This window comes from Mauremys mutica, chromosome 11, assembly GCF_020497125.1.
Source record: "Mauremys mutica isolate MM-2020 ecotype Southern chromosome 11, ASM2049712v1, whole genome shotgun sequence".
Taxonomy (NCBI): domain Eukaryota; kingdom Metazoa; phylum Chordata; order Testudines; family Geoemydidae; genus Mauremys; species Mauremys mutica.
In genome coordinates, this window is record NC_059082.1 from 66,423,205 (window position 1) to 66,447,837 (window position 24,633).

Below are 24,633 nucleotides of genomic sequence, written 5' to 3' on the forward strand. Positions count from 1 at the left end.
AGAGCATTTTAGAGTCTGGGAGTAGAAATACAGCCTTATAATACAGAGTGGAGATAGACTATGTGGCAAGAGGATTCAGAGAATTGGGAGCTGAGGAACCACAGCTGGGAAGGGAGGTAGAATTCAGACACTGTGTAGGGTGACGTGGCAAGTACAGCCCAGTAGTTGCTGCTAATGACTGCACCACAACTAAGGTGGGGCAGAATTTGTTTGGGGCTTACCCAGGAAGGACAGCTCTGCTTTATGGCGGAGGGGCCGGGGTAGGGAGGAAGGTGGACAGAAACTGCTGTAAAAAAGGTGCTCGTTGGTCAGCTTTGCAGCAATGACTCACCCTCCCCGCCCTGCCCCTCCACCCCCCGAATCTGAGGTCCGAAGGGCATAAAGGTACGAAACCTGGGTGGGACAAGTCTGTTTGTTCCATGCAGCGAGGAAGCCAGCACCCACCCTCCCCTAGTGGAGCCGAATGGCAGGCTGGGTTAGGACCTGCTGTGGGCATTACGCTAGTCACTCCTTTTAAAGGGGGGCTGGGAAGGAATTTTTCCCGCACCATTTGAATTGGCTTTGGTGGAGTGAGGTTTTTTCGCCTTCCGCACAGCAGGTGTGAGGGAGGACCTTTTCTGGTGAGAAGAAAAGGTGGTAGGCCATATGTTGCAACTTATTTTGTAAGGTTGGGTGGATGTCCAGTGCAGGTACTCCATAGGGAAGGCCGCCAGTTACAAGATAAATGGCCTGGTAAAGGACTTAAAAGGAAGTACTGGATAAAGGAACAGAATGGGGGAGGGGGTTGGGGACTCCTCTGATTGGTACGGCAGGGAGCCAAGCTCCCTTTCCCCCATTCTCATAGCCCACCTTAACCCTCTTACGAGGGTGGTGGATGGTAAGGTCCAAGCCATGGGTCGGCTGGGGGAACTGGATGGAAACAAAGGGGGGCTGGTGAAAGCCCCGGAGAACTGATTTGAATAAACATGGATTTGCCTGCACTGTAGTCCCAGACATCTATATAATAAAGTTGCAGCCTGATTAAAATTCATAACAAGTGTCTCCTGTCCTTCTTCCAGTATACCCAGACAATGTGAAGGTAAAGCTGTGGAACTTCCCACAAATTGTGTTTGTCTCATTTCTGTTTTCCTTTTTATCCTGCTCTTTTTTGTTTGAGAAACTCAACACATTGTCTCTAATGCCTTAGCATCTTTTATTTCAATTGCCTAGTATGATGATAATGGGCGATCACTTGTTACAGAGTATGATCATCCTCCATGGGAGTTATGGGTTCTCAGATGGCTAATAAGGCCAATCCTTGAATCACAAGTTCTATTACAGTGAGGGCAGATGTTTTCAGGCTCAGCAGGAGGCTGTTGACATAACTGGAAGTCAGTGTCTCCTTCCTCCTGCGCCTCTTGTCCTCTTCAGCTTGTCAGTGAGCAAGTTCAAAATGCAGGGGATCATCACATAAGACTTCACTCCATTTTAAGCAATCCTAGGCAAGTGTCTCCCAAGTGTCAATGTCAATATTACACTTTCTTAGGTTGTCCTTCAGCAAGTCCTTATAATGCTTCCATTGTCCACCCACATTATGGTACCCTTCTTTCAGCTGAGAGAACAGGACCTGTTTTGGGAGGTGATGGTCTGGCATCCAGACAACGTGACCAGTCCAGTGGAACACTAATATTGGTGCGCCTGTCATCCCATTTGATCTTCAGAATCTTAGGAAGGCAGCGTTGATGGTGCCTCTCAAGGACTTTCAAGTGGTGTCTATAGGTTGTCCAAATTTTGGACCCATACAACAGTGTTGGGAGAATAACAGCTTGATAAACAAGAATCTTGGTGTCTGTTCAATGTCATGATCTTCAAAAACCCTGTGCCGTAAATGAGAAAAAGCTACACTGGCACAGTTCTGGCAATGTTGAATTTCTGCATCAATATCTGCCTTGGATGAAAGATGACTTCCAAGGTAGAGGAAATGATCGACATTCTCCAGTGCCACTCCATTAATTTTGATAGATGGGGCATGTAATACCTCATTTGGAGAGGGCTGATAGAGCACTTTAGTCTTCTTGATATTAAGAGTGAAACCAAGACATGCATACGCATCGGCAAACACATTCAAGATAGTTTGATGATCTTTCTGAGACTGGGCAAAGATTGCGTTGTCAACAGCATACTGAAGTTCCACAATAGATATTGTGGAAATCTTACTCTTGGCTTTCAGCCTGCTAAGCCTGAACAGCTTTCCATCCATTCTGTAAATGATTTCAATGCCAGCTGTAAACTTCCCAGCAATTAGGTAAAGAATGACGGCAATAAAAACCGCAAACATGGTTGGAGCGATGATACAGCTCTGTTTGACTCCTGTTTGTACTTTGAAAGGTTCACTCTAGGAGCCAGTGCTGCTCAGAACAGTCGCTTTCATGTAATCATGAAGCAATTTTAGGACACTGATGTATTTATCAGGACATCCATGCCTAGTATATAACATAATTATTTATATTTATCACTCCATGCCTGAAATACTTTGCCTTTATTTTCTTTCCAAAAGTCCTTAGCTTATCTTTGAGAAACTGAATTGCCCTAGGAACATTACAAAGTATTTTCAGAATACATTGACTATAGACGTCTGAACATTTACAGGTAATACATGTAACCCACTACTTGAAAAACTGCCAATTATATTTACTCTAAATATACTGTGCCAACTTTTCAATATAAAAAATTCAGATTAGTAATAAAGATAAAGGACAATTTATGAGTTCTTGGTTCAAATGCCAATTTAATTTTACTATTCTTTTTCAATTTCTGGTAACGAATACTGCTAAAAACAAGATAAACAACAAAGAAAGAGACAAGAGGTCATGAGTTATTGACAAATGAATTATTAATCAGATTATTCTTTATAAAACAATAGGCATTTTATTTTAAGTGACCTTTACAATGGGAAACACTTCTAAAACTATTACGCTGTGGTACATTTTGAAAATTAGAGAATAAGCAAGCTGTAAATACACAAACACACTTACTGGCCCTCTCAAATCAATGAGTTCCTGCCTCATTTGGGATACAAGAGCTTCTTTAGCCATCAAAGCACGGTGTAGTCGCTCATTGAATTCTATAAGCTCCCCGTGCATTTCTGCCACCTGAAAGACATACAACCAAAATGTTAGATGGAAGAGAACAAATCTCCAGAGATGAAGGCATTTTTCTCTATATTGAAAAGATCAACAATATAGTTTCATATCCGTGTATATAGTTCCTGTAAAATCAACAATATGTATTTCCTAATTAATGCATAGTATTGTTAATGCAGTAGTTTGGACAGTAACATTAATGACAGACAGACAAATGCTGTTACAACACATAAAAATCTCAGCCTGACTCATACCAACCAGGTTACCTTGCTATTGTAATGCAGATACTGGCATCTACTTTGATCACACAACATTTCAGTTCAAACTTGGGGCGTGCTTGGGGCGGCATGCCATGGGGGACGCTCTGCCGGTCGCCAGTACGGCAGCAGGTGGCTCCGGTGGACCTCCCACAGGCGTGCCTGCGGAGGGTCCGCTGGTCCCACGGCTCCGGTGGACCTCCTGCAGGTGTGCCTGTGAGAGGTCCACCAAAGCTGCGGGACCAGCGGACCGCGGGACCAGCGGACCCTCCGCAGGCACACCTGCGGGAGGTCCACCGGAGCCGCCTGCTGCCCTCCCGGCGACCGGCAGAGCACCCCCCGCGGCATGCCACCCTGCTTGGGGTGGCGAAATGTCTAGAGCCGCCCCTGCCTGTATATGAGAAAGGTGGGTGACAAGGAACCAATAGTGTAGTAATTCAAACAATACTGTTGTCGGTTTAATTGTTTGGATGAATGAAAAGTGCTCATAAAAGTAATGGATTAATAGAAGTAATTTAAATTAGAAACAGTGCACACAAGCAATTCATATACAGCTCTGCTCCAGAGCTGTGTCCTGCAATGCTCCTACTATCCCGCTCAAGCAGAAAATACCAAACTGTCCCAAATTGTATGATATTTTGTGATAACAAATCGGGCTGAAAGGAAAGGGCATTTGCACAGTCTCAGAAACCAAGTGACAAAATAACCCAACCTTTTGTTGCTGCATAAAAAACAAAAGATGAAAACATAGTAAAACTCAGACTTATGGTGAAAGAGAATATTGACCTCCAAAATTTTACTTACAGAAAGATATATTTACATAAAAATATCATTTGTTTAAATATTGTTTTTAAAACAAAACTTTCTAATGGTCTAAATAAAACATGACTAGATTCTATTTTGTAGTAATGTGTAGAACAGTTCTGGATTTTGTTAGCAGCCATTTACATGACTTATTTTTTTCAGAATAGATCTGTATTCTCCTCTTCAAAGGAGCAGGGATCCAGGCCCAGTGGAAGTTAGGATGCCTGAGTAGCTGCTCTAACTTACACGATTGGCAAAATGTCCTTTAAGTCTGTACCACACCACCTATCCATCTTATGGGAGAATGGAGAAGAAGGTGCAGCAGATGCTGGCACAGGAACCACTTCCACCAGCCTTATGCCATCGAAGATTTCTCCTGCACAAGGTAATTCTCAGCTGGTCATCTCCAACCAGAATCCAGAATTAGGACAAAGAAGACTGGAGAATTCAGCCCATGGTCTTAACATGACCCAGAAGAAATGAATTTAGATGCACTGCTGTAAAACAGTACATAATGTTTTAAAGACTTTCTGAGCCCATTTTGCTTTCTGAACTGTAATTTTTTGTGAATTTATCTAAAATACTGTCAATTAACTCAAAGCATTTCAGAACACTTTATAGAGATTTTGTTGATTTCTTTGTTTCTTGTGTTGTAAGAGAAATACCTAAAAAAGAAAAACATTTTACTGAGATTAAACTTTTACCCCCCTCTCCATTCTAATTTTCTTCCAAACTGAACTTTTCATCTACAGGCCACTAATTCTAATACGGGGTAGGCAACCTATGGCACGTGTGCCGAAGGTGGCACGCGAGCTGATCAATAGTGGCACTCACAGTGCCCGGGTCCTGGCCACCGGTCCGGGGAGGGCTCTGCATTTTAATTTACTTTTAAACGAAGCTTCTTAAACATTTTATAAAGCTTGTTTACTTTACATACAACAATAGTTTAGTTATATGTTATAGACTTATAGAAAGAGACCTTCTAAAAAGGTTAAAATGTATTACTGGCACACGAAACCTTAACTGAGAGTGAATAAATGAAGAGTTGGCACCCCACTTCTGAAAGGTTACCGACCCCTGTTCTAGTACATCCTCTGTTTGGTATCCTATGTAAAACATGCCCACTGCAACCTTTATGCACATGGATCTTTATCCAGCTAGCTGGAAGAAAAGAGGTGTTGCCTTTTTAGGGGCTCCCTTACAGCACATGGGAATATAGGGAACAGTTTATAGGGATGGACAGGAAGAGCAGGAAGCAGTTGGGGCCAAGTTAGGAGAAGTCACTTCACTGCCCTTACTGTTGATCAGAAGAATGTGTGTGTTGGGAGGGGGAGGGGGGGAATTTATGCCCCATCCAGCTCTGTAGAGGCCCTCTTTACCAGGACTGGGCTGGCAGCACCCACCCACGAACTTGGCATAACAACGGGTTCCCTTTTGATCTGCTGTGGGCATTACACTAGTTGCCCTTTCACTTGAGAGACTGGAAAGGAATTTTTCCATCGCTGCCAATTGGCCAAAGCGGACTGGGGTTTTTTCACTTCCCCACCGGGGGTGGGAAGCAGGCTATGTCACAACTTAATATATAACACTTGTGGCAGATGTCCAGTGCAGGTACGTTATAGGAGGGATACAGTTATTGGATAAAATAGACTGGAAAAGGATTTGAGGGAAAGCATCTCTTAAGGCAACCGAGTAAGATGGTTTGGGGCTCCTAGGTCTGGAACAGCAGGGAGACAATCCACTCCTTCCCTCACTGTACGATTGTTGCTGGGTACTCCCAGATATTATTGTAGCCTAATTAAACTACATCCATGGCCTCCTGTCTTTCTTCTAGTGCGGACAAAGAGTATCACCAATGTGCAAACAATTGTGGGAACCTCAGCGAATTGTGAATTATTAAATGGTCACAAAGATTAAACTAACCACTCACTCTCTTTGTTGTGGTGCTATGGGAAGAACTTTAAAATTACCAGAAAATTCAAACATGAAGGTTCTCATAGTAATGTTAACTCAGCAGGACATACATAGAAACTGCTGTCATTGTTTGTGTGGTTAAATAAGAAGTTTAATACTAGCATTGTTAATTTTAAATTATATATAACAAAATATGCAAAACTTGTAATATGGTTGAGTTGACACTTCAGTTTTGAACTTTCTGACTTTTTAAACTATGGAACCTTAACACTGCATTAATATATTTTGTGCACTTAATTATATATTAGTTGTTTGCTTGTGGTGTGCAATTTTAATTCACTGCCTTTGTTTCTGTACTTGTCATGCTTTTCTGTTCTAGTTAATCCCATTAGAGGGGCTCACTCTTCAACCTCATTTGATTTAATAAATAGAGACTTCCTCATTAATTAATCTATTCTGGCTTCTTTAGATAAGATCAAAACATTAAGACTTCCAACACCAACAACTATGGTATTATGTATTCATATCCCAACTGTGCACTGAACATCAATCTTGATGAAGGCTGTTTAACTTCAAACACTTGCTAGTAAATTAGTAAGCTTATTTTAGTCAAAATAAGAGATACCTAAAAACACAATTTCTGCATCTTAACTAAAACCAGGTCTATACTACAGACCTATATTCGTATAATTACATCACTCAGGCCTGGTCTACACTACGAGTTTATATCTAATTTAGCAGTGTTAAATCGCATTAACCCTGCACCCGTCCACACAACGAAGCCCTTTATATCGATATAAAGGGCTCTTAATACCGATATCTGTACTCCTCCCCGAAGAGAGGAATAGCGCTGAAATCGGTATTGCCATTTTGGATTAGGGTTAGTGTGGCCGCTGTTCGACGGTATTGGCCTCCGGGCGCTATCCCACAGTGCACCATTGTGACCGCTCTTGACAGCAATCTGAACTTGGATGCACTGGCCAGGTAGACAGGAAAAGCCCTGCGAACTTTTGAATTACATTTCCTGTTTGCCCAGCGTGAAGCGCCAATCAGCACAGGTGACCATGCAGTCCCAGAATCAAAAAAGAGCTCCAGCATGGACTGTACGGGAGATACTGAATCTGATCTCTGTATGGGGAGATGAATCTGTTCTATCAGAACTCTGTTCCAAAAGACGAAATGCCAACGCATTTGAAAAAATCTCCTAGGCAATGATAGACAGAGGCCACAATAGGGACTCAACACAGTGCTGCGTGAAACTTAAGGAGCTGAGACAAGCGTAACGGAAAGCCAAAGAATCAAATGGATGCTCACAGAGGGAGGGGGGACTGAGGACTCTAGCTATCACACAGTTTCTGCACTCTCCAAAAACCATTTGCATTTTTGGCTGAGCTCCCAATGCCTGAAGGGTCAAAAATGATTGTTGCGGGTGGTTCAGGGTATATGTCGTCAGCCCCCCACCGTGAATGAAAAGGGAAAAAATCGTTTTTCGCCTTTTTTCAATGTCACCGTATGTCTACTGGATGCTGCTGGCAGACGCGGTGCTGCAGCGCTACACAGCAGCATTCCCTTCCCTTCCCGATGGCAGACGATACAATATGACTGGTATCCGTCATCATCATCCCGAGAGTGCTTCTGGCTGGCTCGGTGAGGTCGGCCGGGGGCGCCTGGGCAAAAATGGGAATGACTCCCGGGTCATTCCCTTCTTTAAGCTTTGTCTCCTGGAGATTCAGTCCTGCCTGGAATATCATAGCAGCTGGAGGCTGCCTCCCCGGCCTTTTATCTCTGCTTACAGAGGCAATAAAGCCAGTGTTGTTTCTTCATGCATTCTTTATTACTTCATCACACAAATGGGGGGATAACTGCTACAGTAGCCCAGGAGAGGTGGGGGAGGAAGGAAGCAATGGGTGGGGATGTTGCAGGGGCACCCCCATGTAGCTCATCATTTCTGCGGGATGTCTGGGGCTCTGACCTGGAGCGACTGTTTGCCTCTCTGGTTCTTTAGTAGACTTGCCTGATATTCTAGGCAGGACTGACTCTCCCTTTAGACAAAACTTAAAGAAGGGAATGACCCAGGGAGTCATTCCCATTTTTGTCCATGCGCCCCCAACCGACCTCACCGAGGCCAGCCAGGATCACCCATGACAGCAGCAGACGGTACAATATGACTGGTAACCGTCTCTGCTAACTTGCAAAGGCAAGGGGATGCTGCTGTGTAGCACTGCAGTACCGCGTCTGTCAGCAGCATCCAGTAGACATATGGTGACAGTGAAAAAAGGCTAACAGGGCTCCATGGTTGCCGTGCTAAGGTGTCTGCCAGGGCAATCCAGGGAAAAGGGTGCGAAATGATTGTCTGCCGTTGCTTTCACGGAGGGAGGATTGACTGATGACATTTACCCAGAATCACTCGCGACACTGTTTTTGCACCATCATGCATTGTGATCTCAACCCAGAATTCCAATGGGCGGGGGAGACTGCGGGAACTATGGGATAGCTACCCACAGTGCAACGTTCCAGAAATCGACGCTAGCCTTGGTACATGGACACACACCGCCGAATTAATGGGCTTAGTGTGGCCGCGTGCCACACTACAATACAATCTGTTTCCAAATACCGGTTTCTGTAAAATCGGAATAATCCCATAGTGTAGACATACCCTCAGGAGTGTGAAAAATCCACACCACTGAGTGACATTGTTATACTGACCTAACACTCTATGTAGACAGTGCTATGTCAATAAGAGAGCCAATGCAGCATTTTAAGTGTAGACCTGCCCTCATACATAGTAGTCTCCGATTAGGCACAAGTGGTGTTAAAATGTCTACTTCTTCACAGGTGACACTATATACATCACTAACAAAACTGCTAATATCTACCACTTTAAATAATGAATTAATGCCATTAATTCTGTCAGGGGCGGCTCTACCTTTTTGGCTGCCCCAAGCAGTCATGCGCAGGAGGCGCCCCGGAGCCGCGGGAGCAGCGGACCTCCCGCGGGCATGACTGCAGAGGGTCCGCTGGTCGCGCGGCTCGGCTGGACCTCCCACAGCTGCGGACGGTTCGCAGGTCCGGCGGCTCCGCTTGAGCTGCCGCAGTCATGCCTGCGGGAGGTCCACTGGAGCCGCGGGACGAGCGCCCCCTCCGCAGTCATGCCTGCGGCAGGTCCGGTCGTCCCGGGGCTCCGGTGGACCTCCCGCAGGCATGACTGCGGCAGGTCCGCCGGCCCAGCCTGCCGCCCCCCCGGGAAAGGGCCGCCCCACGCGCGTGCTTGCCGCGCTGGGGTCTGGAGCCGGCCCTGAATTCTGTGCATGCCATAGCTCTACCAGCAGCCACTAACTCCAGTTAGCTCTACCACTAACTCCATGTCAGGCTGTTTGCTTTGAAATCCATCTCTGTCACAGGTGGCTACGGGACTATTTCATTTTGGGATCTTTCCTGGTGTTTCTGTTTACAGTTAGAACTTCAGAACAGTCAGTGCTTTGTCTCAAATAAGCAATCTATTTACCTCTTTTCAATATCTACTTTTTTCTCTTAAAAATTTCTCTGGCTCCTAAGAGGACTGAAAACTTCTTTGGAATAGCAATAAATGATCCAGGATAATCCAGTTACTTAGAAAAATACTCATTGTTTCTCCAGAAGGAATATGAAAGAAAAAGGAGAAAGAAAATCTGACTGACGCATTTATGTACAGGCTTTCAAAATCTGGTTTTCAAAGGCTGCTTTAACTCTATGCATTTTTAAGGAACACTAATAGCCACTAATATGCAATTAAAACAATACAATCTGATCAACAGAGATCTTAAAACCACATTCATATTTAAAATAAGCAGCATCCTCAACATGTGGTCCTCATATTAATCCATTAATCAAAGAACCATCTGGAATTACCTGTGGAAATCATAAAACCAAGACTTTGTGATCTGATCTTATGGGATAGCTTTCCAAAACTGTTAATTAGCAATAATGTAATTACCTGCAGTATTTTAGAAAGTGGCATTTTTGCAGCCCTTAACTTCACTAATGCAGAAAGAGATTGATTTTTAATTTACTGGCTTGTTTATACCCAGCAGAAAAAAGATGCAACCCTCCCCCCATCCCACCCTCAATAACAGAGACATGAATATAATGCGGAAACTCTCCACGAGCTACAGGCCATGCAACACATACAGAATAAGGGAAGAGGCAGAGTGAAGATAATGGAATGGTGAAGAAAGGACCACAGTTAATATTAGTACTTAAGAGGAAACAGCGTGGGATCATAAAAAAGGTCCAGTCCTCCCCTAAAACCCAAAGAGATCATTTGTGACAGCAGCTTGAAGAAGTTTGCTAAACTCTGTATCTACAAATGAAGTGGCAATTGTGACGGTGTCCATAAAGCTACCCAGAACACAGTATTTGCACCGCTGATATTTTTGCTTTTAATGTCATCTCGCTCTCACACACACACACACATACACTACCTTTCTCAACAGACTTCTTGTTGCGTTCTCATGCGGGACGGATAAAGCACAACAACCAATATGATTGCAAGCAGAATCGTTTATTGTTTACAATGCATCATATTATATAGGCTTCTCCATATTAGCAAACGTCAGACACACCAACATTACATTGCTGCTGATTGGTTCTTTGCCCGATACACACACTTTTCACATGCATGGCCCTTTGCTTACTGGTTTCCCATTTCCCAAGCAATCCATCTGATTATGGCCTTGTTTATCACCTTGAAACCGATCCCAGCCAGGCCACCTGGCGTCTGCCTCCCCCGGGCTAGCTCCCAACTTTCTCATAACAACTTTATCTAACCCCTCCATTCTTGATGTGCTGCTGCTGTAACTTTCCACCAAGGCAGCATAGGGATGATGTAACCCCACAACTTCTATTGTTGGGAGATTGGTGATATGCATTAGTAGAGAAGGGCAAGACTCAGCTTCTGTAGATTTTGAAAACCAACCATCCTAACAAGAGCACTTTAATATAAGGCATGAGCTAGAATGATGGCTAAAGCATTCCTTGGGTTTACTGAATGAGAAAATAAATCTGGAAAGGCTTTATGATGCAGTATGGACATTGGGGCCCACTACACCAATTCTCCAAAAGTTGCCAAAAAAACTAAGAAAAAGGAGATTCTGGGAGAGGTCCGATTAAGTTGTAGTAAACTGTGATTTAATTTAGGGGTGAATCCTGTGAGGTGCTCAGCATTTTGGCACAATCCAGCAGAGTATTTAAAGACGTGCTTAACTACAGGCACGAGTAGACCCACCGACCACAACAGAAAGGAAGTGAAGAGGTATTGTAGCTTGAACACAGAAACATAATAATAATAATTTAAAAATAGGAAGCCCTGTGGTTTTAAAGCCACCAAGGAGGAAGCAAACATCAAACTGGTGGGTGAAGAGAGGTTATGGCCTTAACAGATCTTTCTTCTTGCTTCTAGTGGGCAGAACCAATCAAATCAGATTTAATTACAAATTGAAAATTATTGGCAATACAAGTAACTTGATTACTTGAAATTAAATAAAGCTAGATACACCTGTTAGTTCTTTAGAATGCAGCCAATGTACTTCACATGTACTTCACCAGTATGGTGGCACACACAAGTTCCCACTGTATGAAATGCACTTGATAATATAAAAGAATTAACAAAAGTGGAATGCATTTACTGCCTGCACTAGATTAACAACTGAATGATTTGAGTAATGGGGAAAACTCTTGGACCAAGTGGGATGAACTAATTAAAAATAAGTCACTCATTTAGTTTTTATGACAATATGTATACTTACTGTACCCTACTGTTGTATTATCTTACCTACTATATCTGACATCCATAAGGCTTTTGTTTTTATCTCCAACAGAAATCTAAAAGCAATATGTACTTCATCTTCCTCAAACTTGCACTTTAAAGCAAAAATTTAGCAGAGACCTCAGTAGTATTAGGTAGAATAAATTTCAGATGCACAGTGAGATGAACTGATCTGTTGATGTAATTTATATAAAAGAATATGAGTTTATTGTTCAGGTTTTGCATTAGAGTGCAAAAGTTTGATGAAGTTGAGATATGTATTGATTTTTGGTATCTGTTGGAGAGGGATGTGAAAATATAAATATAAAAAGGTGCAATGCAACAAGTTAATTTTACTATTGGAACCTTAGCTTTCCTGGCTTGTTATGATTTTTAACTGTGCATGTTAGCATAGATATTTGCATTCAATAACCATATATCTTCCTCCAAAAAGGGTATATGCATATATAGTATACCTAAAATATTATTACTACCTACAAGACATACCTCAGATAATTAAGATCAGTTGTCTTTCCTTCAGATATATATAACTTTTCAGATAGGACATTCTATAAATTATGATGAAAGATCACAGATTTCCAGTGCTGCTGATGGCAAAATAGCAAATGACACAGTCTGTAATAATAGTAAAATGATAAAGGCAAAACACTAATTAATATAACAGTACTCCATTCAGAAATACTTCCTCTGACATCTTTGAGAGTCCTGTCTAAATAAAAAGTGCCATAAAGAGGGCATTTAGACTGACTTCTCCTGATGAGAAACTTCAAGGAAGAAGTTTGGGAGGGGGGAGGAAACTCCACATGAGCTCCATATATATTATTGGGTTGGATATCAGGTAGTGAATCCCCAAGGATCTAAAGGAAGCATCCCTGTGATTCCACAAAAGCTCCAGCCTCCTGTGTACCTCATCCTCTTGGGCTCTCTTGATTTTGGTCAATTAGTTATTAGTTTGGACTGAGAAATTCAATAAACTATTTTAAGAAAGAGGTAGGTATCTACAGATTTTTCTGGAGAGATTAAAAAAAGAATAACATTCTATTCATCTGAGTATGGGGTGTAAAGATTGCATTCTCATGAAATCTCATGTTGATTTTTTTCTATATCAACCAAAGGAATGAGCATAAAACATCTGAAAAAAATGAAGATTAACCATTTTCATATATGTGCTGTGACAAATGTTATAAAGCACATACTATAACTAAAGCCACACAAATAAAATTAGATAAATAAGCTATACACAGTTACCTTTGGAGTCTCAGTGTAGCATTACATTAAACTTTTTTCTAATATTAATGTATTTTTACTAGATCAATAAAGGGAAGTGGCAGCAAGAAAGACCTCATTTCTCTCACATTCTACAACTTAATTTACCTGATTTCATAGTGTTAGTAAATATCACTCATTATGATAAGCCAAAATGTTACATTAAATCTAATTCAAGTAACTGGGTATGTAATTACTGAAAATGTCCCTGCTGACTTCAAACTTTTCGTCAACAAGAGCATCTCTCTCATACATTTTTAAATTAAATTTATAAATTAAATAAATAGGATATTTATATTTACTGATTTGTTCAATATATTTTTTCAATAACTGTAAAATCTGCTAAATCAACAATTATATCACACTGGAATGCTACTTTTACATCTAGTATGCTATTTCTCTTTACCAAATAGGGAATTTTTAAAGGACGGGAAAACATAAAATGATTTAGTTTCTGAAAACATTCTAATTTCTTTTTGAAAGAAATAAAGGATAGTTCACCTTTTCAATCGATGAGTTTGAAAAGATATGGTGGCAGGATCAGACTCTGCAGTGTCCAGTTGTGGGCCCATCCTGGCACTATTCCCTTTGCCTCAGTTCCCTGCCCCCCCACGGAAACCCTCCCCAGGCAAACAGGTTGAGAACCACTGCCCTAGACAGATGGCAACAAGTGTCACTATCTGCAGTAATTTGAGTATTCAAGTATAATATGGAACACAAATTTTCCACTGCTAGGACAGTGTTTTACTTATATAATAGTTATATATATATTTGTAACCGTAAGGCTGTCTCGAGAAGAAACACTGAGCTAAGAAAGTATACTCCTTTCTTCCTTTTTCAGAGCTTGACTTCATGGGAGGTAAGCAGCATAGCATCAGGTTCTTATGGTTACTTGTTGAGTAACAATGATGGTACCAATGATCTCATGCTCTGAATCATGGTATTAAGAGAGAAAGGGGATTTAAAACATTGTATTAGTGAAATTAAAGAAAACTAACATCCTCATGCAATACAACCGGGGGAGCTGAATACTAATAGAAGTAGGCGCAATGAAGACAGGCTTACAGCAAATCATGTAACTGAGCCTAAGAGAATAATTCTTAAATATGCACATTCTGCAAATGGTCTTAGCAGCAGGTTACCTTTCCTGAATTCTGAGAAAACAATACAACATGGAATGGTTCTCTCATTACTTGCCCACTAACTATGGAAATGTGGATTAAATGTGAATGTCTGCTATGTAACAGAGTAACTTCAGGATGAAATAGACTTAAGCCTGGTTAAAATTCAATTTCTTTTCTAAACAACTGATCAACATCCCACCTTCATAATGACTCAGCCTTTGAATAACTAAATGAAACATGTAGCTAGAAAGGTACACATCTTGAGGATAAAAATTCATTACAACCCTTTTTTTATTGTATTGAGCCTTCACCGGAGTGAGATGATTCATATTATTCATTTGGGAGTGGCTGTCTTAAAAACCCAGGTTTAGGATGGGGACTGTTTCAGAAAACAGTTTTTGAAAATATGTATGTTAAAATTTTAAGGGTTTACACTAACTTATAAAACTTTATCTTGAGCCAGTCTGAACTTTTTTTTTTTTTTTTTTTTTACAAAATCTGGATGCTTTGATTACAAATAAGGTTGTTACTTTTTTAGATGCAGATAGCCATGGAAAAATTCAGTGATTACATTGGTTCCACAATGCAAATGAGAGATAGAAAATTAGGAAAGAAGGTCAGTATTTCAGAAACCAAGCCATGCTTTTGGGGTTTGGGTGGGGCAACAAGACTTACTGAAGAGGTGATGTTCTAAGAAAAAAGCGTAAAATACTCACAAATTTCTTTGGGCATAAGCTTTCGTGGGCTAAAACCCACTTCATCAGATGCATGGAGTGGAAAATACAGTAGGCAGGTATAAATACACAGCACATGAAAACATGGGAGTTGCCTTAGCAAGTGGGGGGGTCAGTGCTAACGAGCCAATTCAATTAAGGTGGAAGTGGCCTATTTTCAACAGTTATCAAAGAAGTTGTCAACTGTGGCAACTCCCATCTTTTCATGTGCTGTGTATTTATACCTGCCTATTGTATTTTCCACTCCATGGGAGTTGCCACAGTTGACAACTTCTTGTTAACTGTTGAAAATAGGCCACTTCCACCTCTTCAGTAAGTCTTGTTGCCCCACCCAAACTTGCTCAAAGAAATTTGTTAGTCTCTAAGGTGCCACAAGGACTGATACAGACTAACACAGTTATCACTCTGAGACCTGTAAAATATTTGGTTCTTTCATTCCCCCATCGCCATTAGTAGACCAGCAAATTAGTCTTAGAGCACATTGCCTTTGCTGACAATTATTATTTGTTTATATCTGGTGTAGCTATAATAGGAAAGGGTTTGGGTTATGCATGAAAAAAGGCAGCAGAGAGAAAGTAAAGTAAACAAAAGCCAGACCTGCCCACTCACATTAATCCCCATTACTAAATCTCTGCTTAAAGAGGAGCTAACACTCTGTCAAACTTTGTGCCTGAAGTACATGAGGCAAGGGAGCCTTTCTGTAAAATATTGTGCTTGAAGTTTAGGAGAAATGATGTGAGGGAGGGTCTACAGTCCTTTTGGCCTAAAGAGTAAAAAATGAAATTGTAGACATGAGCCTGGTCTACAGGGTGAGGCGGTGGGCGGGGTGTCGATCTAAGATACGCAACTTCAGCTACGGGAATAGTGTCGCTGAAGTTGACGTATCTTATTTCGACTTACCTCCCGTCCTCACGGGCGCGGGATCAACATCCGTGGCTCCCCCGTTGACTCCGCTACGGCTACTCGCCCTGGTGGAGTTCCAGAGTCGATGGGAACGCATTCGGGGATTGATATATCGTGTCTAGATGAGATGCGATATATCAATCCCCAATAGATCGATTGCTACCCTTGGCGGGTAGTCTGGACGTACCCATAGACCCAGTACTGACTATAAAAACAGCAATCATACTCAACGTGTGTGCTCCTGGGTCACAAGTCATATTAAATTATTTTACTGAAAAAATATAGCTCTTACTGCTGTTAGGATTTCAGAGCCAAGACAGCTATGGGAGAGCAATCTAGATGCTATTAATGTGCCCTATGCTTCTCATCCAAGTTCTGACTGCAAAATCAGTATTACAAATAAGAGGCACAAAGAACACAGCTTGATTTTCAAGGCTGAGTTTGCAGTGCTGGCAGTTAGAAAGTGGCTTGTAAATAGAAATGTTGTTCTCCAGGCCACACAGAGGATAAAATGGACTACCACAATGTCATATTCAGTCACTTTCCTGATTTTATATGCCCCTAAGAACAGCAGCCAACTTGCATATCACAATTTTAGATTTACCTACAAGACAATACTCACTAAGAAACTGTTTTTAAACTGTGGCCTCAAGAGATAGTCACTAGTTGCTCTACAATGCAAAATAGTCTTCAAAATTTCACCACAACAAACGTGTACGATTTAAAACAACTAAACAAAAAGAAAAGATAACCCAATTGTAAATGTAAATATTCAACAAGTATTGCTTCCAAGTAAAAAGTAACTATTTTCTTCCAAGGTCTAAAGAGAATTTCTTTGTGGTAGTACCTATAACCAGGATTCCACTCAGAATATCTCAAAATGGAACAGTGACCACCAATCTCTCACACACACAAAGTTGTGGGTCATATAGTAATCTCCTTTTTTGTTTCCATTACCTTAGAATCTAGGCTAATATGATTATTATGAAATTTAGCCTTCCCCTAATCACATCTATTGCTTCCCAAATTGGCATTCCTGGAGGAATACTTATTCCCTATAATTGACAAGAGGCATGTGCACTGTCTGAGATGTAAATTGTGTTTGTCACTCCTTCTAGTTTCTGTTACCATCATAGTATTTCAAATGCTCTCACTTTGCCCCTTTCCCTCTCAGGCCAATTCTCTGCCATTGTTCCCTCCTCCTCCTCTGTCAATCCAATACCCTTCTAACCCTGTACGCTTGATCACTCTCCTCCCAAAGCACTTCTGGTGTCAAAGTATTAGAAGTAGCAATTCTAGCATCTCATGTTAGAAGTGATGCCAATGTTTGACATCTCACACAGGTAGTGCTTTAATAGTGGTTATTGTATCTAACAGAAGTAGTACTTAGTGTTCCCCACTGGGATGGCATGTCATGCTGTCTCACAAGGGGAAAAAAGTTAAAATCAGATTGGGTCTGAATGCTCTGTATGCAAACCTATAACCTGAAATATACATTTAGGAAATCATAATTTTGAACCCAACCTTATTAAGTTATTTTAAAGAAGCAAGCTAAAGTCTGTCCTAAATTAAATTTGGGAAACACTTTACAGATGCCATGGAAGTATTTCAAAATAGCTGATAATTCAGTGACAGGGAAGGGATGAATTTGAATGGAATCTGAGTGTTTAAAGATACAGTTCTCTGGTTTGGGATGGGTAAAACATCTTATAAAGGTATTATTATTACTTCTGTGTGTACGTGCTGTTAGCATGCTCGGTGCTATACAAGTATAAGACTGCACCTGTCCAAATCTTATTTGTTTTGTTTTCATCTGTTGGGAGAAGAAACCAATCCTTATAACGTATTTTTAAATGGAGAGGGTGGGGCACTAACACACTCAGGAGTAGAGCTGGGTGAATGTGTTTTTTTTTTGAAAAATATTTTATTTGATGAACAAAAATAGTTTTGATCTACCAGAAACTATTCACGAATTTCACACTGTGATGCATAGCCAGAAAGGGTTAAACATCCTGCAGAATAAGATTCAACCCTTCAAGACATATGGGGAGATAATGTTTGTGTTTTTGTGTATTTACATATATATGGAAATTTCCTTATAATTGTGGCGCTGATGGCTGAGTTTGATGCTGGAGCATCTAAGAAGAGTCACCACCCAAGAAATGTACACACACCACTACCTTGGAAAAACAAATCAAAACGAGATCATACGGTTATTGGCAACACAAGTCAAATAGAAGATTGTGGCATATCTGAAGTCAGCAAGATATTACTCTGTTTTTCTGGACTGCATACCTGACATCAGCCATATGGAACAAATTACTTTAATGGTGCGTTTTGTAACAACAGAACCTAGTGAAAATGTCCCTGCAATGGTGACTGTCAGAGAGCATTTTCTAGAATTTATTGACATTGATGATACTACAGGAGATGGTATGACAAATGTGCTTCTTAAAAAGCTGGACGATACGGGAATTGCGATACCTGACATAAGAGGTCAGGGTTATTATAATAGTGCCAACATGAGAGGAAAGAACAGAGGAGTGCAGACACGGATCCGAGAGTTAAACCCTCGAGCTTTTTTTGTCCCATGCAGCTCTCATTCATTGAACTTGGCGTGGTCAGTGATGCAGCATCAGCTTCTAGTGAGGCTGTTGAATTTTTTAATGTAATTCAAAGCATCTATGTTTTTTTCTCTGCATCAACTCAGCGATGGCAAATTTTGAAGCAACATTTGTGAACATCCTCTCTGACAGTTAATCCACTTAATAACTTTCCCATACAATGGGAAAGTTGAGTGGAGGCAATAAAGCCTATCAAAACCAAATTGGGAAGATAGATGATGCCATAGTTACCATCATGGAGGATAATGATATGACAGGAACTGTTCGTTGGAGAACAGTGGTAGAGGGAAATGGAATCACCAGAAACATACATAACTTCAAATTTCGGTGTGGCTTAGTGTTGTGGCATGACATACTCTTTGAAATAAATGTTGTAAGCAAAGGACTCCAAGATGTTGACCTTGAGATATCTGGAGCAATGGAACAACTGGACAAAGCAAAGTCATACCTACAGTCTTACTGGTCAGATGAGGGATTTCAAAACGTTCTGAAGAGTGTACAGAAGTTGGCAGAGGAACTTCATGCTGAAGCTATTTTCCCACCCATTCAAGAGTCACTGAAGAAGACATTTTGATTACGAGGCACGGGTGTGACGGGTTGGATCACACAAACCCCCTTGGGAGCTGCCACCTGATGTGCCAAGACTACTTCTATCCCTGCTTTCCCTGACAGCTGAGGACTCCAGCACCATGTCCTGCTGAGCCAGACACTCCCGTCTGCTCCAACACAGACCCAAGGTCTGAATTACTTACCCCAAAGCTGCAGTTTTACCTGAAAGCAGTTAACAGAAGTGTGCATGTCTTTAACACTCAGATGCCCAACTCCCAATGGGGTATAAACCCAAATAAATCTGTTTTATCCTGTATAAACCTTATGCAGAGTAAACTCATAAATTGTTCGCCCTCTATAACACTGATAGAGAGATATACACAGTTGTTTGCTCCTCCAGGTATTAATACATACTCTGAGTTAATTAATAAGTAAAAAGTGATTTATTAAATAGAGAAAGCAGGATTTAAGTGGTTCCAAGTAGTAACAGACAGAACAAAGTAAGTCACCAAGCAAAATAAAATAAAATGTGCAAATCTATGTCTAATCAACCTGAATACAGATAATTTCACCCTCGGAGATGCTTTAGTAAGTTTTTTCCTCAGACTAGACACCTTCCAGGCCTGGGCATAATTCTTCCCCCCTGGTACAGCTCTTGTTCCAGCTCAGGTGGTAGCTAGGGGATTCTTCATGATGGCTCCTCTCCCTCTTTATTCTGTTCCACCCCTTTATTTATCTTTTGCAGAAGGTGGGAATCCTTTGTCTCTCTGGGTTTCCACCTTCCCTCACTGGAAAAGCACCAGGTTAAAGATGGATTGCAGTTCATGTGATATGATCACATGTCACTGTAAGACCCCAAGCCTTCATTCCTCCCAGCGTGACTCACAGGAAGGCTTGCCTGCAAACAGAGCCATCCAGTCAATTGTCCTGGTTGATGGGAGCCATTAAGATTCCAAACCACCATTAATGGCCCACACTTTGCATGATTACAGTAGGCCCCATCCCTCAATCTCTGTTTACCCTGGGCCACTCTATATTGTTAAGCCTCTAAAGTTTTCCCTCTCTGGGCAGTGTCTGATTTCTTTGGTCAGCTCCTTTTGCATATTCCTCCAGCTACCCAATGGCACACCTGCCATGGCAGTCGCTTTGGCTTCATTCTTAACATGTCCCAAATAGTTTCATCTTCTTTTCTGTATAACTTTAGAGAGAGGATTGCTGAAATCCATTTAATACCCACTATTTTTCTTTCCTATGAAATTTGCTTTAGAAGACTTTTAGACACCATTAGTACTTTTGGCAGATTGACCGATTTCACATCAATACATTCAGATGGAAATAACATTTGAGTTGAAAATTTGTAGTTTAATCTTTACCTTGTAGATTTTTCTATGACCAAATTTCATTTATGCTGGTAAATACAGCTGCCACCTTGCCAAATCATGACATTATTTCCTTCTAATATCCCCACTGGCTTGCACATTACTACCCAAGTATGTAAATTAACTCACTTCTAGTATTACTTTGTCTTCTAAAGTAATGCCTGAGTTGAGAGTTGCTGCGGTTCTCATTAGATTTTTTTTTATATATAACTTATTATTAGACCCATCTTTTTTGCATTACCTTTGGTTTTTACTTACATATTGGTTAAGATGTTCCTTAGAAGAGCTATGCTGCCAGCAAAATCTAGATCTTCTAGAATGCTGCTGATGAGCTACACAATGACTGTATTACACTTTTTCTCATAATGAAGGACAATAGCAATGCCAAATAGTAGAAATGAGAATCCATCCTTGTTTGACACTAGTGTTTATGCTGAACCATTTGCTTATGCTTTTGTTTACTTTATCTGTGCTTGCTACTCCTTGATATAAAGCCTTGATAATCCTTATTATTTTTGTTTGCATACCATAACACTTTAAGATGTTCCAGAGTAAATAACAATGGAGGCTACCAAATGCTTTCTTGAAATCTATGATGTTTATGATGATGAGCATTGTCATTTGATGCTTATTCTTAAGGTGAAAATCTGGTCAACACATGATTTTCTGTGTCAAATTCCAGCCTGCACTTCCTTTAGCACCTCCTTTATTCTGTTTAAGATGATACTTCAGAAAGCTTTACCTATTGCAGAAAGGAGTAACACCTCAACCGTTGTTGCTATCACTTTTCTTTAGTATTTTGACTATAATGGTATTTTTCTGGAGACTCTTCCTGGTGTCATACTTTGATGGTGAGATTAATAATTTTAATCTATGGTCTCATCACAGGCTTTCAGCATTTCCCCAGTGATCTGGTTTTCACCAGTCACTTTTCAAATTTTTAATTTTTATTGAGTTTTCAACTTCTTTCTTTGTGATGTGAGATATAGCTAATACTGTGTGTTTAATTTGTTTTGTCAAACTCTAGTTTGTCAGACAATAGTTTCTTGCAGTGTTGATCTGCTGAGCCCCTCTATACCAAATATACTGAAGTAATTCACATTCTAAGCTGTATTTAAGTAAAATGCTGCATTTCAAATTTTTTAATCTTTTTTTTTTAAATCTAGTTTACCAAATTACTTTTCAGTTTTATCTATATATCATCAGGCATAAATTACTCAAGAGAAGTAAGAGAGTGTGTGTGTGTGTGTGTGTAAGTGTAAAATTTACAATTAATTTTATGCTCTGGTTAACTCAATATAATTACCATGCTGGTGACAAAATCCTAAAATATCTCTCAGAAAGCGAAATACTATAATCTGGTAAAAGAGATTTTCTGGCAAAATACTTTGAAGTTACAACAGCTTCAAAGAATTACTCTTTCTTCCTAATCAATGCGTCTTAAAATATTTTTGCAATGAGCTATGGGTTGCTTTGTTCCTGCAAGATCCTAAAACCTCAATATAACGCTGTCCTCGGGAGCCAAAAAATTTTACTGTGTTACAGGTGAAACCGCATCATATTGAACTTGCTTTGATCACTGGAATGCACAGCCCTGCCCTGCACCACCCACCCCCGGAGCACTGCTTTACCGCGTTATATCCAAATTCGCATTATATCGGGGTAGAGGTGTAGGTAATTTTTATTTGGGAAAAAAAGAATAACAATGGCTATATCTGGTATACTTGCAGTCTTTGGGAATATGAGCAGATGTTACTTTATATGTACCTTATTTCAGTACTCCATATTAATAAAAATATTCATAAAACATTCATAAAACACATTTTTCAATAAGCTCTCCCATATATCAAAAATCTTCCCTGAAAATAAGAATATATTGACAAACACTGTTGCTGAAATTAGTGTATCTGGTTTTTTGAACTCCATCTAGTTTAATAAAAATATATTTTTCCTGCATTCCCAGAAAGAAATTGGATTCCCACTAATTTAATAAAAGTTTAACAGCTGCAAATATGATCAAAATATAACCCTTGTATTTCTCATTACCTCAAATAAATAACCAAATCAGATTGGCCTCCTGGTCCACTTCCATAGCCTGACCAATGGGGTCCATGTTCATAAATCAGCAAACTGAAGTACTTAAAATTGTATCAGAATCATCAGTGCAAGTTTTGTGTAAATAAAGAGAATATCATGTACATTAATAAAAAAGAACCATTAAGAAAATTAAATTTAACCAAATTATTTTAAAATTTTAGCTATACATAATCAGGCACAAATCCCTTAGAAAGGATACACTTGCAAAACCTAGGGGGAAAAGAACCTTGAGTCTAAGCTGATTTGTTTTCTTATTCTTAATTTTGTATTTGTTGCTATCCTTTGGATACAGCATGTCTTTCATTGATCAATATTTACGGTTTCCCTGCTTTGAAATGCAAATTATAAGTACTTTGAAAAAAAAGTTGAAAGGCTGTCTGATTTTTCAGACCTTGCTACGTTTGGTGAAATGCTGTTGTGCAACTATGAATAGAATAACGTAGTAAAACACAATTGATATCTCCATGTCAAGAATATAATTAATTAGTCTTCTTACATTCCTCAGATACAGGATATCAGTGTTGCAAAGATATGCCCTGGCCCTGCACCGCTCCCAGAAGTGGCCAGCATGCGGGAGGGGTGGGGCAGGCGCCTCCACTTCGCGCTGCCCTCGCAGCATTTTACTTAAATACAGCTTAGAATGTGAATTACTTCCGTATATTTGGTGTGGAGGGGCTCAGCAGATCAACACTGCAATAAACAAGCTCCCATTGGTTCCCCGTTCCTGGCCAATGGGAGCTGCAGAGGGCGATGCCTGCAGGTGAGGGCAGTGCACGAAGCCCTCTGCCTCCTTCTCTCCCCCACCAGACCCCCCACCATCACCAGGGGCCACAGGGACGTGATGCTGGCCACTTCTGGGAGTGGTGTGGGGCCAGTGCAGGCAGGGAGCCTGCCTTAGCCCCGCTGCGCCACAGGGCTGGCAAACCCGCAGGCCCGATTGAAAGCCCTGACAGGCCAGATCTGGCCACGGGCCGTAGTTTGCCCTCCCCTGGCAATTCAACACCCTGATGCCTTGATTTCCTGACCCTTTTTATAAGATTACATCATGGCCTTTATATTTATTTCTGTTTAATTACTGAAACAGTGGCAGGCTCATCATATTTGCAAAGACATAGGAAACTAACATATATAACTCAACTATCTGTTCGTGTATTAAGAAAAAAAAAGCCAGTAATAACTAATTTCCTAGCTGTCCTGCAATGAGTAATTCCTATCAGCCATTCACTAGACTAGTATGAAAGGCATGTGGATTGGTGGTAATGGATAAGAGAACATGACATTTCTTGCTATAAAAGCAGGCAGGCAGAAAACTGACTTGATCTAGAGATCTGAGGAAAAACTGCCACATCCTCAGGTGTCTTATCTAAACAAGCTGGCAAGTCCATTGTTGACTTCAGCATCAAGTGTGCAGTAAAGTGCACTCCATAGTGCGTTGCACTGGCCTGTTGTGTAGAATCCATCACTCAGCCCTGGCATGAATCCTTCAGTAAAGGTCATAAAGTCTGTTCTTACCCGCTGTTTTTGCTTTTCCACATCAGAGCTGAATCTGGCCCACAGGTGTCTTTATTTATAGAGCCTACATAAAAATGTTAATTAGATTCATACAATAAAAAGGACTAAAATTCAAGTCTTGGCAGAGATCAAAGAATTAACATATATCTGTTTCCAAAAGTATATATATAAACGCCCCTGCAACATATGTTGAGTAACTTATCCATATAAGGAGCATCATTCTCAATTAACAGGTGAGTGAAAATAAAATGGCATTTGGGGCCATGTTGTACACAGTGTTGGCTAATCTGGTAGCAGAACAAAGTTGGCCAACAACAATGAGAGCAGCCAGGGATGAGACGTTCACATGCAGAAGCCACCTGTAGAGAAACCCATTCCAGAGAGGGCATGCCGGTTCTGTATCACATACCAAGATCATACCAGCAGTTGGCTTCAATTTAGAAATGAATAAAGACAAAGCACATTTTATGTCAGCACTAGAAAAATGCAGAGTGTAGTGTGAGAACTTCAATTCACATGCCAAGTGTGCATTAAAAACTGTTATT

The 24,633-nt window shown here is 40.7% G+C and overlaps 1 protein-coding gene across 2 annotated transcripts in view; it reads right to left on the reverse strand.

The window, feature by feature from the left end:
* Nucleotides 1–24,633, reverse strand: part of SNX29 (sorting nexin 29) — a 393,141-nt gene that overhangs the window by 168,620 nt on the left and 199,888 nt on the right. For both annotated transcript variants that reach the window (XM_044978953.1, XM_044978955.1), the window contains exon 16: nucleotides 3,015–3,131. In XM_044978953.1, coding sequence (XP_044834888.1) covers nucleotides 3,015–3,131 — 117 coding nt within the window. The remainder of the gene's footprint in view (nucleotides 1–3,014; nucleotides 3,132–24,633) is intronic.